Source organism: Protomyctophum parallelum, assembly GCF_964188405.1.
Source record: "Protomyctophum parallelum genome assembly, chromosome: 1".
Taxonomy (NCBI): domain Eukaryota; kingdom Metazoa; phylum Chordata; class Actinopteri; order Myctophiformes; family Myctophidae; genus Protomyctophum; species Protomyctophum parallelum.
The window spans coordinates 95,938,593-95,950,651 of NC_139697.1; the positions used below are offsets into that span (position 1 = coordinate 95,938,593).

At 40.8% G+C, this 12,059-nt stretch overlaps 2 protein-coding genes across 5 annotated transcripts in view; both read left to right on the top strand.

Annotated features, from left to right (window-relative positions):
* The window catches only part of LOC310865942 (uncharacterized protein), an 84,067-nt gene that overhangs the window by 6,522 nt on the left and 65,486 nt on the right, over nucleotides 1-12,059 (top strand). The gene's annotated exons all lie outside the window — the stretch shown is intronic.
* LOC310870123 (uncharacterized protein) lies at nucleotides 1,550-9,883 on the top strand (the record flags this gene model as incomplete). Its single annotated transcript, XM_083781183.1, has 4 exons — nucleotides 1,550-1,681; nucleotides 7,065-7,163; nucleotides 7,639-7,929; nucleotides 8,463-9,883. Exons 2-4 carry the CDS (start codon nucleotides 7,094-7,096, stop codon nucleotides 9,881-9,883), a joined length of 1,782 nt encoding a protein of 593 aa, XP_083637309.1. The 5' UTR covers nucleotides 1,550-1,681; nucleotides 7,065-7,093.

Below are 12,059 nucleotides of genomic sequence, written 5' to 3' on the forward strand. Positions count from 1 at the left end.
CTGTTCTGTTCTTTGACTATATCGAAGTGTCTATTTGTAGTCTCTAATTCTTTTGATGAATTGAACATGGTGGAGCCTCTTGTAAACAAGTGTAATGCTTAATTGGGTCATCCACTCACAGTTAACAGTCTTTGTATTGAGTTTGTGCTTGAAATGTACTGTAATTCTGAAAACTGTTAATAATTATAATCAATCAAATCAATCAATCAATGTTGGTTGTGATGTGATGCGGAGGTTAGTGCGACATCTAGTGGCTGAATGTTGATTAGCAGCTTTACAGTATGGATAGAACCTCCGTGTTTAACCATGACAGCTTTCTCTTGTCTCATTAGTTGCATGTTATGTCATAAACCAATCTTATATGCGATACGTTTTAACAGATGGGTGCTGCTAGCTAACCACGTTACTTATTCATTTTATTTGTATTTTTAACATCGTTGTGCGAACTTGTGCCCTTCAACCTGCTATGCCTTCAACCAATCATCTGTCTTACTGGAACCCCGACCGGAAGACATGTAAGATATTACCCAGCATGCTATCCGTGCAGTATTTTAAATAACAGTTTTTTAACAAGCTTAGCCTATACACGTGTTTGAGTGACAGGCTGAGATACAGATAAAGTGTTATAAATAACTATAGGCTAGTAATAATAAAATATATAAAATGCATCAACGTGTGAGCAGCACCGTGAACCAGTGTGTTGTTGCAGTGAGCCAATATGTCCAGCAGGGAGCTATGATTCTCCAGTACACTCTTGTTTCTCTTCAGATCGTATAAATCTTTCGCCTTTTACTAAAGATTTCCGTGGAGAGGAACATTATGAGTATCAACTAATTTTTTGATGCTCTGCCTCACGGCGGGGCTTCCTACACTGTTCAATGAAAAGTATTAGTTTTCGTTCTCGTGTATAGTGGTTTCAACCGTTCATATCACATCTCCATTATTTATAATTAAATAAATTATAGTTTATTCTGAATTTTTAGCAAAGGACCACCACCATTTGATAGCCTCTCATACCCGAAACTATTACAATATTTTATTGTCGTTGGAGTAAATTCTAGTAAATTAAGTAATGCAGATGTTAAACAATAATTTAACTCTTGAGAGCGACAGAGCGTACAATCTTGCATCTAATAGGGTCCTTTTGGTTACCAACTCTTCACCATTTAGTTGTATAGGGGGGTCCCTATTTTGGCCATTATATTTTAAAAGAAAAGTACAAATAATTTCTTTACATTTGCGTTCATTAATTAGTCCATCCTCCACCCATCCATCCATCCATCTATCCATCCTAGGCCTCATTTGATTCATCGTTCGAGGGAGTTCGACCGCCACTCAGGTCGCAAGGGCCACGCCTCCATGTTGTTTTGCGGTCCGGGTAGAAAGCTAGAAAGCAGAACCCAGGGAACTGTCAGTCAAAGCATCGACTGGCCAATCACAACGCGTCCTCCCCGGACGGACATGCTTGCCGAGAATCTTGGGTAATGAAGTCAAAGACGTTGGCTGCGGCTGCCATGTTATTTGTGCACAATGTGCAGTCAGTGTTGCGTTTATGTTCTACGACAGAAACACTGACACACTTCTGCGTAATAAACATACACAGTCCCTTTTGACTGACTGCTGCAGGTAAAACAAACGCAGGAGGACGTTTGTTAGCAGCCCAACCACTGAAACACAGCAGGTAAGATGAGATGAACAAATGCATTTTCATTCCGTTTGTCTTTGTTCACTCAGTCATCATTTACGAATGGGACACATTGTCTCCGCCTAAATGTAAACGTAGGCTACTATGTGTTATAATAAAACACTCCAGACGAGTCCAGAGCGTTAGCGAGTTCTAACCAGAGAGAAGGGTTTGGACCAGGGCTATATCAGCATTCAGTGCAGGCCAGCTGCCAGCATCAACGCCCCCTGGCCGAACAGGTATCCCGGAGAACTCGCCAGTTTACCAACTCGCCGCGATTTAGTGCATTTTAGTTTGACTTCACCTTCATAGAGAGTATTCAATTTAATTCAGTATTTGAAACAGCTTATGATGCCATACACTTCTACACATCAACTTAGACATTGCTCACAGGTTTACTTCAATATACCCACATCAGTTGGCAAAAAATAATTTATGTTCAAAGCTCCTTGTGACTGGAACAATCTACCTGTCCATATTCGTTCAATAACATCCTTTCATTTCACTTGTTTAAAACTGTGCTGTCCTCTCATATTGAGACTACCTGTTCATGTTTCCACTAATCATCACTGTAGCAGATCCATGATGCAATGATCCATGTAGGCGGGTAAAAATATGGTTTGACCCTAAAAAAATTGCAACAAAAGGTTTCTCAACTTTTTTTTGTAGTATTAGGTGTCCTTAATAACATACTAAAAGTTTACCAAAGTTTGACCACCCGAAAGGTGTTAATTTCAAGATGGCCGCCGCCAGTTCTTAAAATACCATTACTCCTCCATTATTCATCCTAGAAAAATAATTTTGGTGTCTAACCCTATGTTTTGGTTATCTAGGAATCCAATTAGCATATATAAATTATATAAAAGTACAATGATATATTAAAGCAATTGTTTATAAGGTTATAACAGTGTAATAGGACATTTCCCTTTTCTATAATGCCGTACTGCTGTATAGGTGAATTCATCACCTATACACAATTCACATTCTGTTGAAGCTTTCAGGAGATTTATTTTGATACCATAAAAATAAGGAATATATTCATTATTACTGGGTGGTACTGTCATGTGACATTTGTAAAAGCATGGCTGCCAAGTGATAGACTGCATGGGAATATTACACAAATCATGGAATAAATTTACAGAGAAATGTCTGCCCTTTTTTTTGTAAAGGTGTCTGGCAATAATAATAATAAAAATAAGTCCCCTATAAGGGTAGTGGTTCCCAAACTGTGGGCCGGGACAAACATTGTGAAAATAGGCAATCTATAAAAGCTCACAACGCTGAGTGTCTTTGCAGCAAACACACTCAGTCAGTAGAACCAAATGGCCACTTGTCTGGTCTATGGGGAAGATGGACTCCTCAGTGGGGATACAGTGGAGAGAAATGGCCCCTCATGGGCCTAGAGCAGGGGTGTCGAACTCAACTTGGGGCGAGGGCCGCATTGGTCAAAAGATCACTTGATGGGGGCCACAACCAGTTGCGGACGCACGCTCGATGTCTCAGTCAGTCACTGCTATAATATCTATCTATCTATCTATCTATCTATGCTCAGACCCAGCCAGCCAGCCAGCAAGCCACACACATAGTGCTCAGACCCAGCCAGCCAGCCAGCCACACACATAGTGCTCAGACCCAGACAGCCAGCAAGCCACACACATAGTGCTCAGACCCAGCCAGCCACACACATGTTTATTGTTGTTTATTGTTTATTAATTGTTGATTAATTGAACCCACCCCCCATATTAATCAATATCACAACATGGAGGTCTTAGAACTACCACCACAGGGACAGACAAGCCCCAATCTCTCAAGCTCTCAAGTGCCCCATAGCTTTAATGGGACATGTACTGTACAGTATGAGCCACCTCAGACATGCATAGAGGAGAAGACCATGAGGGTCTTCTTAACTTTGCTCTTCTGTGCTCCAAGTCACCAGGGAGAAATCCAGTGACCCCCCACTCCCCATACTCCCCTGTACCCACCTGAGGGGAACCCTAGGCCCACTAAACTCTAGACCGGACCCCCCTTTACCTTCTCACCCAACCCCACCTATCATACGCCCCTCTGCACCCGGTAGAGACTTAGGTTCTGACTACTCTGCACTAAGAGTAAATAGAGCGTCGCAGTCCCGCCCCCTCGAGAGAGACGGAGAAGAAATCACCGTTCATTTTCCTCATAGACTTTTCAAAAAGTTTTAATTTAAAGACATTTACGCCGCGGACAAAGCCAACTCTTGTCGTGACAAATCATGACAATAAACACAATGTTTTGGGCCAAACAAAGAATTATAAAGTAGAAAAAAACAGCAGATTACAACACTTGTTGTTTTTCTTCTTTGTAATTATTTGTTTGGTCCAAAATATTGTGTTTGTTGTCATGATTTGTCACAACAAGAGTTGGCTTTGTACGACGCTTATAATGTCTTTCAATAAATACGTTTCGAAATGTCTATGGGAAAAATGCATTGGGAATTATTTCCTGGGCCCATGGCGTCGTCATGAAAGGGGGACTGTGACGCTCTATAATGCAAGAAATTAGTTTTGGGTGGGGTGTATAATGATGAATTATTTACAGTAGTTTGAGCCAAAGTTTATCCACCAAGCTATCCAAAACGTTTCAATATTGCAATCATGTAGGCTATTATCTATCAACTGACAATATTCTCTGCCACAACCTTCTGAATTACTGAGAATTGTGACTATTAGTTTTGTTGTGTTTTGAGGATATCTTGAAACCTTATTCCAAAAAATATATAAATATTGAAATATTCTTTTGTTGCAGTTTTTGTTTTGATTTGCTGTTGTTGTTTGTTTCTTGTTTATCTAGGAATTGTATTGTTTTGTTTAGTCTTGTTTTGTTTTGTCTGGTTGAATTGTTTGTTAAAAAGTGTCTATTGTTGACCGTCACCCCCTTGAAAACGAGATGGTTCATCTCAAGGGATTGTTCCTAATAAAGAATTTCAGACAGAGAGAGAGAGGATAGTTGTTTAGAGTTTACATTAGATGAAGTAGGAATATGCTAAAAGTTTAAACACCAAAGTACCGAAACAATGTAATTCATTAGTATACTCACCTTTTTATCATCAGGCAATATAGCTGACCATTTAATTGCACAAAATAATTTGATAACTTTGGAAATGAACTATATCATCCGTGAGCTACTACACTGATGAAGACAGCATGTTAGCATAACGATGAAGACATTGATGAAGTATTTGTGGTGACTTGGTAAACTGGCGAGTTCTCCGGTATCACCGTGGCCAGGCTGGCCGCGGTGGCCCCCCATTATACTGTAACTAATCCTAACCTCACACTAACTGTATTTATTACTTGCGCAAGCAGAGCGCGCAAGTAATGTGATCGGCCTGGTCCATTTGTCGTGACAGCCGTTCCGCCATTTCAGGACCCCCCCAGAAAAACATCAAATCTGTGCCCGTATTGCTGGACCAATGATGACGAAATGACCATATTTCTTACGTCATCATTTAGAGCTAGTCATACACGTATTTCTTACGTCATCATTTAGAGCTAGTCATACACGTATGTGTATGACTAGCTCTAAATGATGACGTAAGAAATATGGTCATTTCGTCATCATTGGTCCAGCAATACGGGCACAGATTTGATGTTTTTCTGGGGGGGTCCTGAAATGGCGGAACGGCTGTCACGGTTTTTGGACCAGGCCGATCACAGAATACCGCTAATCAACTTACAACTACACACTTTATACAGTATAGAGTATATATGTATACATATATAGTATATGCCTATATACTATATATACTATATATATTTCTTACGTCATCATTTAGCTCTAAATGATGACGTAAGAAATATGGTCATTTCGTCATCATTGGTCCAGCAATACGGGCACAGATTTGATGTTTTTCTGGGGGGGTCCTGAAATGGCGGAACGGCTGTCACGGTTTTTGGACCAGGCCGATCACAGAATACCGCTAATCAACTTACAACTACACACTTTATACAGTATAGAGTATAGAGTATATATGTATACATATATAGTATATGCCTATATACTATATATATACTATATATATTTCTTACGTCATCATTTATAGCTAGTCATACGTATACTATATACATAATCAATAAAAAATAATTTACCAAATTGTGCCTGATCTGCTGGGACCAGAGTACGTGGTGTGTATGTAAGAAATACAGAAAAAGTATACTGTATAACATATTTTAATTCAGTTTATATACCTTTTTTTTTCAACACATATAAATGATTTATTTGTCTCTGAAAAACAAAAAAGGGATCCAGAATATATCTACAACAATAAAAGAGTATTTCTTATATAGATAGAAACTAGAATCATACTTAATACTAAATGTTTACATGTATAGTAGATAGCAAATAATTACATCTAAACATTAATCATTTCAAACGTTCGTTCACAGAGATACTGAGATTTGACAGTTTACAGCGGGCGAAAACATTACATGCGCGCTCTGCTTGCGCACTAGTTGGCCATTTATGGCCTACTAGTGTGCAACAAGCAAGTATGCACTCGACAGAGTGCAGTTCTAGTCTATAACTATATTTATAACTATATTATTAATACTATATAGCCCTAAGTTATAACCTAATCATGAGGGTCAGGCCTACAATGACCCATCATGATGGTCAAATGTTAAGCGTTGGTAATTGGTAACCAGAACTTAATACCTACAGTTAATGGTTAACCGTTTTGATGCATTAGCTGGAGACACAGACACACACACACACACACACACACACACACACACACACACACACACACACACACACACACACACACACACACACACACACACATCACATGCACATACCATTTTTCTTGATTTAAGACAAGTAAATGTGTGCAGGGCTGATCGATGATGTAACAGCAGCAGAGCAGTGGCTATGGTGGAGGGAGAGCAGATACATAACTGCAAAATAAAATTATTTTTCTTTCTTTCTTAATTACAAGAACACTGTGCCAGAATTGCTTGACACTCGGACTCCTGCTTCATAAAACAATAATTTTCTATATATGAGCGCTGGTTTTATAATTTATATTATGAATAAAGACGAGCGTTGCAGACTTCAAATGATACTGTATCAAGAATATACTAACGTTTAACATTTTTTCATTGTTTTCAAAAGAATAATTAACCACGATACGAATAAAATGTACTATTAAAAAAGGACAAATGTCTGTAACTCACACATGATGCAGGTTCCCAAATTAACACACACCAGGACTGCATTTGCGGTATGATAGGCCAAATAAGTTACTCCTTCAAAATCTCTGTTATTGTTGAAAGTTGAGTGTAAGAGGTGTTTTTCTTCTTAATTAATCTTAAACACCTCTGGGATTTCGATTGTTTAATTCCAGACACTGTGGAGTCCAGACAGCAGGTGCAGATGAACTCTCCAGACCCAGCCAGACCTGTGTCAGTGAAACAGGAGGAACCTGAAGACCAGCCAGACCTCAGTATGTTTCAATCTCTCTCTCTTTCTTCCCTTTTTCTAGCTTCAAGGTGTTTATTATTGTCACATACACAATATAAAAACAAGTTCGGAATCAGAACAGTAAAATATTGCCAGAATAAACACGGTACTTAATCACACCAATAGAATGTATAGAGAACAGTGCAGTGCAATTTACGGTTGTTTCTGGTCATAGCAGGACTTTTCCACTACACACAGTGCCAACTTTGACTGAATGCAGCTTCTTCCAGTTTAGTGGCTCTTTAAGTTGATAATGTTAAGAGGGATAGTTAACTAATTGTATAAATTCTGATTATGTTTCAAGATATGCATTTTGACCTAAGATATTACATTCTGTATATCAAACATGGAAGGTGGAGAAATGGATGTACATTTTAGGAATCCAGTGTCCATGTAATTGTTCTGCTCCTATTTGATGTGCATGTTTCTGTTCTCTCTTTACATTTTTCTGCTCCCAGACATCCTGCACATGGATGTGTGTAAAAAGGAGGTTTCTCCTAAAGAGGAGCAGAGCCCCAGTCTGCTCCAGGGGGAACCAGAGCCTCCACACATTAAAGAAGAACAAGAGGAACTACTTCTAAGACCAGATGAGCCCGATGGGCACATGTTGACATCACAAGTGAAAAGTGAAGTTGACGATGAAGACATCTCTTCACGCTGTTCTGAAATTGAAGTTGAAGTTGAACTTGAATCTGATTCTGACTCTGAAGTAACTGAAGACAGTGATGAGTGGGAGGAGACCAGTGGAGGTCAGTCAGCTTTAAGCACACTGAAATAACAAAAGACACTAAATGTGGAAGGAAAAAGATTGTCATTTATTGATTGAATACTTATCTACGTCCTCCTGTTTATTGTTGTGATTTGCAGACAACAGGTTCTCTTTTGGTGGTTTTGAATGAGGATAGTCACAAAGTTTGGCTAGTGGGAGAGCGTATTACATTTTGGTGGCAGAATAGTACAATGTATTCATCCCCATGTTTGTGCAGAATGTGGGAGTTCCCTTTGGTGTTCTGCCTGTGTGTGCGTCTTTCACTCTAGTGAATTAGCTTTACAGTTACAGTTACACTGGTTTAGCTAATAGATTATAGAGAAACAAGGGCAAATGATTCACGGGCAAGGGCAAATGATTCACTTAAAGTGTCCTGCTGTGATTTAGATCTGAACACATTATTATTAGGTTAATTATGCTGCTAATTATCTGCTGCAAAGATGATGGGCCATTTACAAGTCTCTCTCTCTCTCTCTCTCTCTCTCTCTCTCTCTCTCTCTCTCTCTCTCTCAGGAGTGATCTCCCAGTCCTCCCAGACTCATGTCTTCTCTTGTTCTGAGCCTGAGTGTCCATACGCCTTCACGTCTAAGGTCCTCGTCTATAAACACATCAAGAGGGCCCACAATGACCTCTACTGCCAAATGCTGAAGAATGGACAGATCACCTCAGCAGCCTGCCATCCAATCAAAAACTCTGTAACCAGCCAAAAACAAGAAGACACTGACCCACCAAGGTCTTGTGATGACAGTGATAACGGTCATCATCACGTTACAAAGACTTTAACTGAACTAGGAGAAGTAAAGGAACATCAGCCAACTGTCACAGGAAAGAAATTGCATACCTGTAAACACTGCGAAAAGAGTTTCAGTCAATCGGACAGCCTAAAGAGACACCAGCATGTCCACAGCAGAAAAAAACCTTTCCAATGTGAAACTTGCAACAAGAGTTACAGCAATCCAGGTGACCTGAAGACACACCAGCGTGTCCATGCGGTAGACAAGTCTCTCTACTGTGAACAGTGTGACAGGAGTTTCAGTCGGCCAGAAGACTTCAAGAGACACCAACGCTTCCACACCGGAGAAAAACCATTCCGTTGTAAACATTGTGAAAAAAGTTTCTTTCAGCCATGTGACTTGAAGAGACACGAGCGTATCCACACCGGAGAACAACCATACCACTGTAAATACTGTGGGAAAAGTTTCACTCAGTCAGGTGACGTGAAGAAACACCAGAGTGTCCACACTGGAGAAAAACCGTATCGCTGTAAGTATTGTGACAAGAGTTTCAGTCTTTCAGGTGGCTTGACGATACACGAACGTGTTCACACTGGCGAAAAACCTTTCCAGTGTGAACACTGTGACAAAAGCTTCTTCCAGTCAAGTGCCCTGAAGACACACCAGCGTCTACACACTGGGGAAAGACCTTTCCAGTGTAAGCAATGTGGCAAAAGTTTCTTGCAGTCAAGTAATCTGAATACACACATGCGTTTCCACACAGGAGAAAAACCTTATCACTGTAAACACTGTGATATGAGTTACAGCCATTCAGGTGACTTGAAGAAACACCAGAGTGTCCACACTGGAGAAAATCCTTATCACTGTAATTATTGTGACAAGAGTTTCAGTCAATCAAGTGGCCTGACGATACACGAACGTGTCCACACTGGCGAAAAACCTTTCCACTGTGAACAGTGTGACAAAAGCTTCTTGCAGTCAAGTCACCTGAAATCACACCAGCGTCTCCACACTGGGGAAAGGCCTTTCCAGTGTGAACACTGTGGCAAAGGTTTCTTGCAGTCAAGTAATCTGAAATCACACCTGCGTGTCCATACAGGAGAAAAACCTTATCACTGTAAACACTGCGACAAGAGTTACAGCCATTCAGCTGACTTGAAGAGACATCAGCGTGTCCACCAAGCTGAAGAGGTTGAGTGAGTTGGATGTTGTGCAGGATGTTTTAAAATAAAAGGAGGAAAAATAAATCCGTTTTCCAGCCCTGGAAAAGGTTTAGGATGAATTAAATGTTTTGGAAAATACCCCACTATGTATGTTTTGGGGATATATATTTTGTTCATATAAATGTGTTACAGTACCTAAAATAATGATGTCACGTGATATGTCACACAATTTAGTGCTGTGTGGGGAGTGGTATAATATATTATAGAAGTCGCTAACAAAAATAACAGATCTACAAGGCAATTAAGTAAGTTGTTAACTAGTAGATCTGTCATTTTTTGTCACTTTAGTATACTATACTATAGCATACCCTGCTATTATAGAGGGTATGCGTGACATCATCAGACCCGGAAGTTATGCAGGAATGCCTACTGAGTGGCAAAAAACTACTTTCTGGCCTTGACAGCCCATGCATCCAAACAGAAAAGTCCTATCTGATTGCATTAAGCGACATTAAACAATGTTAAACTCACTTTGCCTGTTGCTTTGCCACTCGATGTGCCATTCACTTTAAGCATGCACATACCCTCTATTAGTAATATTGCTATTATTATTTATTTGTATGGGAAGTGGGTTGATACTTACCAGTATAGATGAATACTGATGTGTATTTGTTGATTTTAAATGCATGTAAATACAATACAATGAACAATGAATTCATTGCAATGAAAGTATTAAAACAAAAATCACACCCATGCGAAGTGAGAGGCGCTCTTATCATCATACATCATCTCATGAACAACTGAATTAATGTGATTGGTTCGCCAATTTGCTCGACTACATATGACGTAAGTTTTCCCTTCACTGTCAACGGCATTTAATGTTTGTTGCCACAAATGTACGTCATATTTGACGGACATATGACCTAATTTATCCTTTCATGGTCAATGGCAAATATGAAATGTGTGGGGACAAAAGCTGTATATAGGAGGGGCTAGCGCCCCTCAAAAAGGAGTGCAAGCAGGAAGAAGAATGTCAGGGGATCCGCACGTAATTCCGACGGAGCATTAGTCCGACATGAGGGAACCCCTACCATAAGCCCTAAATGAATTGAATGGGGCTATGGGGTGTTGTGCTAATTCGCTTATTTCCATCTGTCATTTTTTTTTTTATATATCCTCTCTTCATAATGTAAATAATAAAAATAAGTAGTAAAGTGGCACACTTTACTACTTATTTCAATGGAAATAAGTGAATTTGAGGGCACAGTTGGTAGTGCTGTCGCCTCACAGCTAGAAGGTCCTGGGTTCGATTCCTGCTGGGGACGCTGTGGGCACTGGCGGCGTGTTCCCTCCTCCGTGTCATCAGTGCCCATACCCGAGGCGGGGGTTGGCGATAGGGCCTTTCTGTGTGGAGTTTGCATGTTCTCCCCGTGTCCCCATGGGTAGATACCCTCACAAAAACATGCCGTAATCCTGGTCTCTAAAGCTACCTCCCCCTGGCCAGTCGGGGCGCCTGATGGAGGGGAAAGGAACTGGTCGGAATAACGTGTTCCTTCCACGCGCTACGTTCGGCCGGGGAAATTCCCCTCTGTCAGGTGAAAAGAAGCAGCTTGGACTCCTCATGCATAGAAGGAGGCATGAGGTCAGTCCGCTGCCCCCCCAGGTTGGCAGAGGAAGTGTAGCGCCCAGGATTACATTAGATAATTGGCACTGGGTGAAAAAGAAAACTGGGTTACAAAATCGTGGGATAAAAAAATATTTAAAAAAAATAATAATAAGTGAATTAGCACAACACCCCATAGCCCCATTCAATTCAATGCAATTCATTGAGGGCTTTAATATGGTAGGGAAAATAGCCAATAAGGAGTTTTTGCACAGAAAAACACCTGGACCTCTTTGGTGGGGACGTAACGACTACAAAGAAAGGTAAGAAAGCCTTCTAGTTGGGGCACGGTGGCACAGTTGGTAGTGTTGTCGCCTCACAGCTGGAAGGTCCTGGGTTCGATTCCCGCTCGGGATGCTGTGGGTGCTGGCGGCGTGTTTCCTCCGCGTCATCAGTGCCCATACCCGAAGGCGGGGTTGGCGAAAGGGCCTTTCTGTGTGGAGTTTGCATGTTCTCCCCGTGTCCCCTTGGGTAGGTACCTTCACAAAAAACATGCAGTAATCCTGGTCACTAAACTGCCTCCCCCTGGCCAGCCGGGGCGCCTGATGGA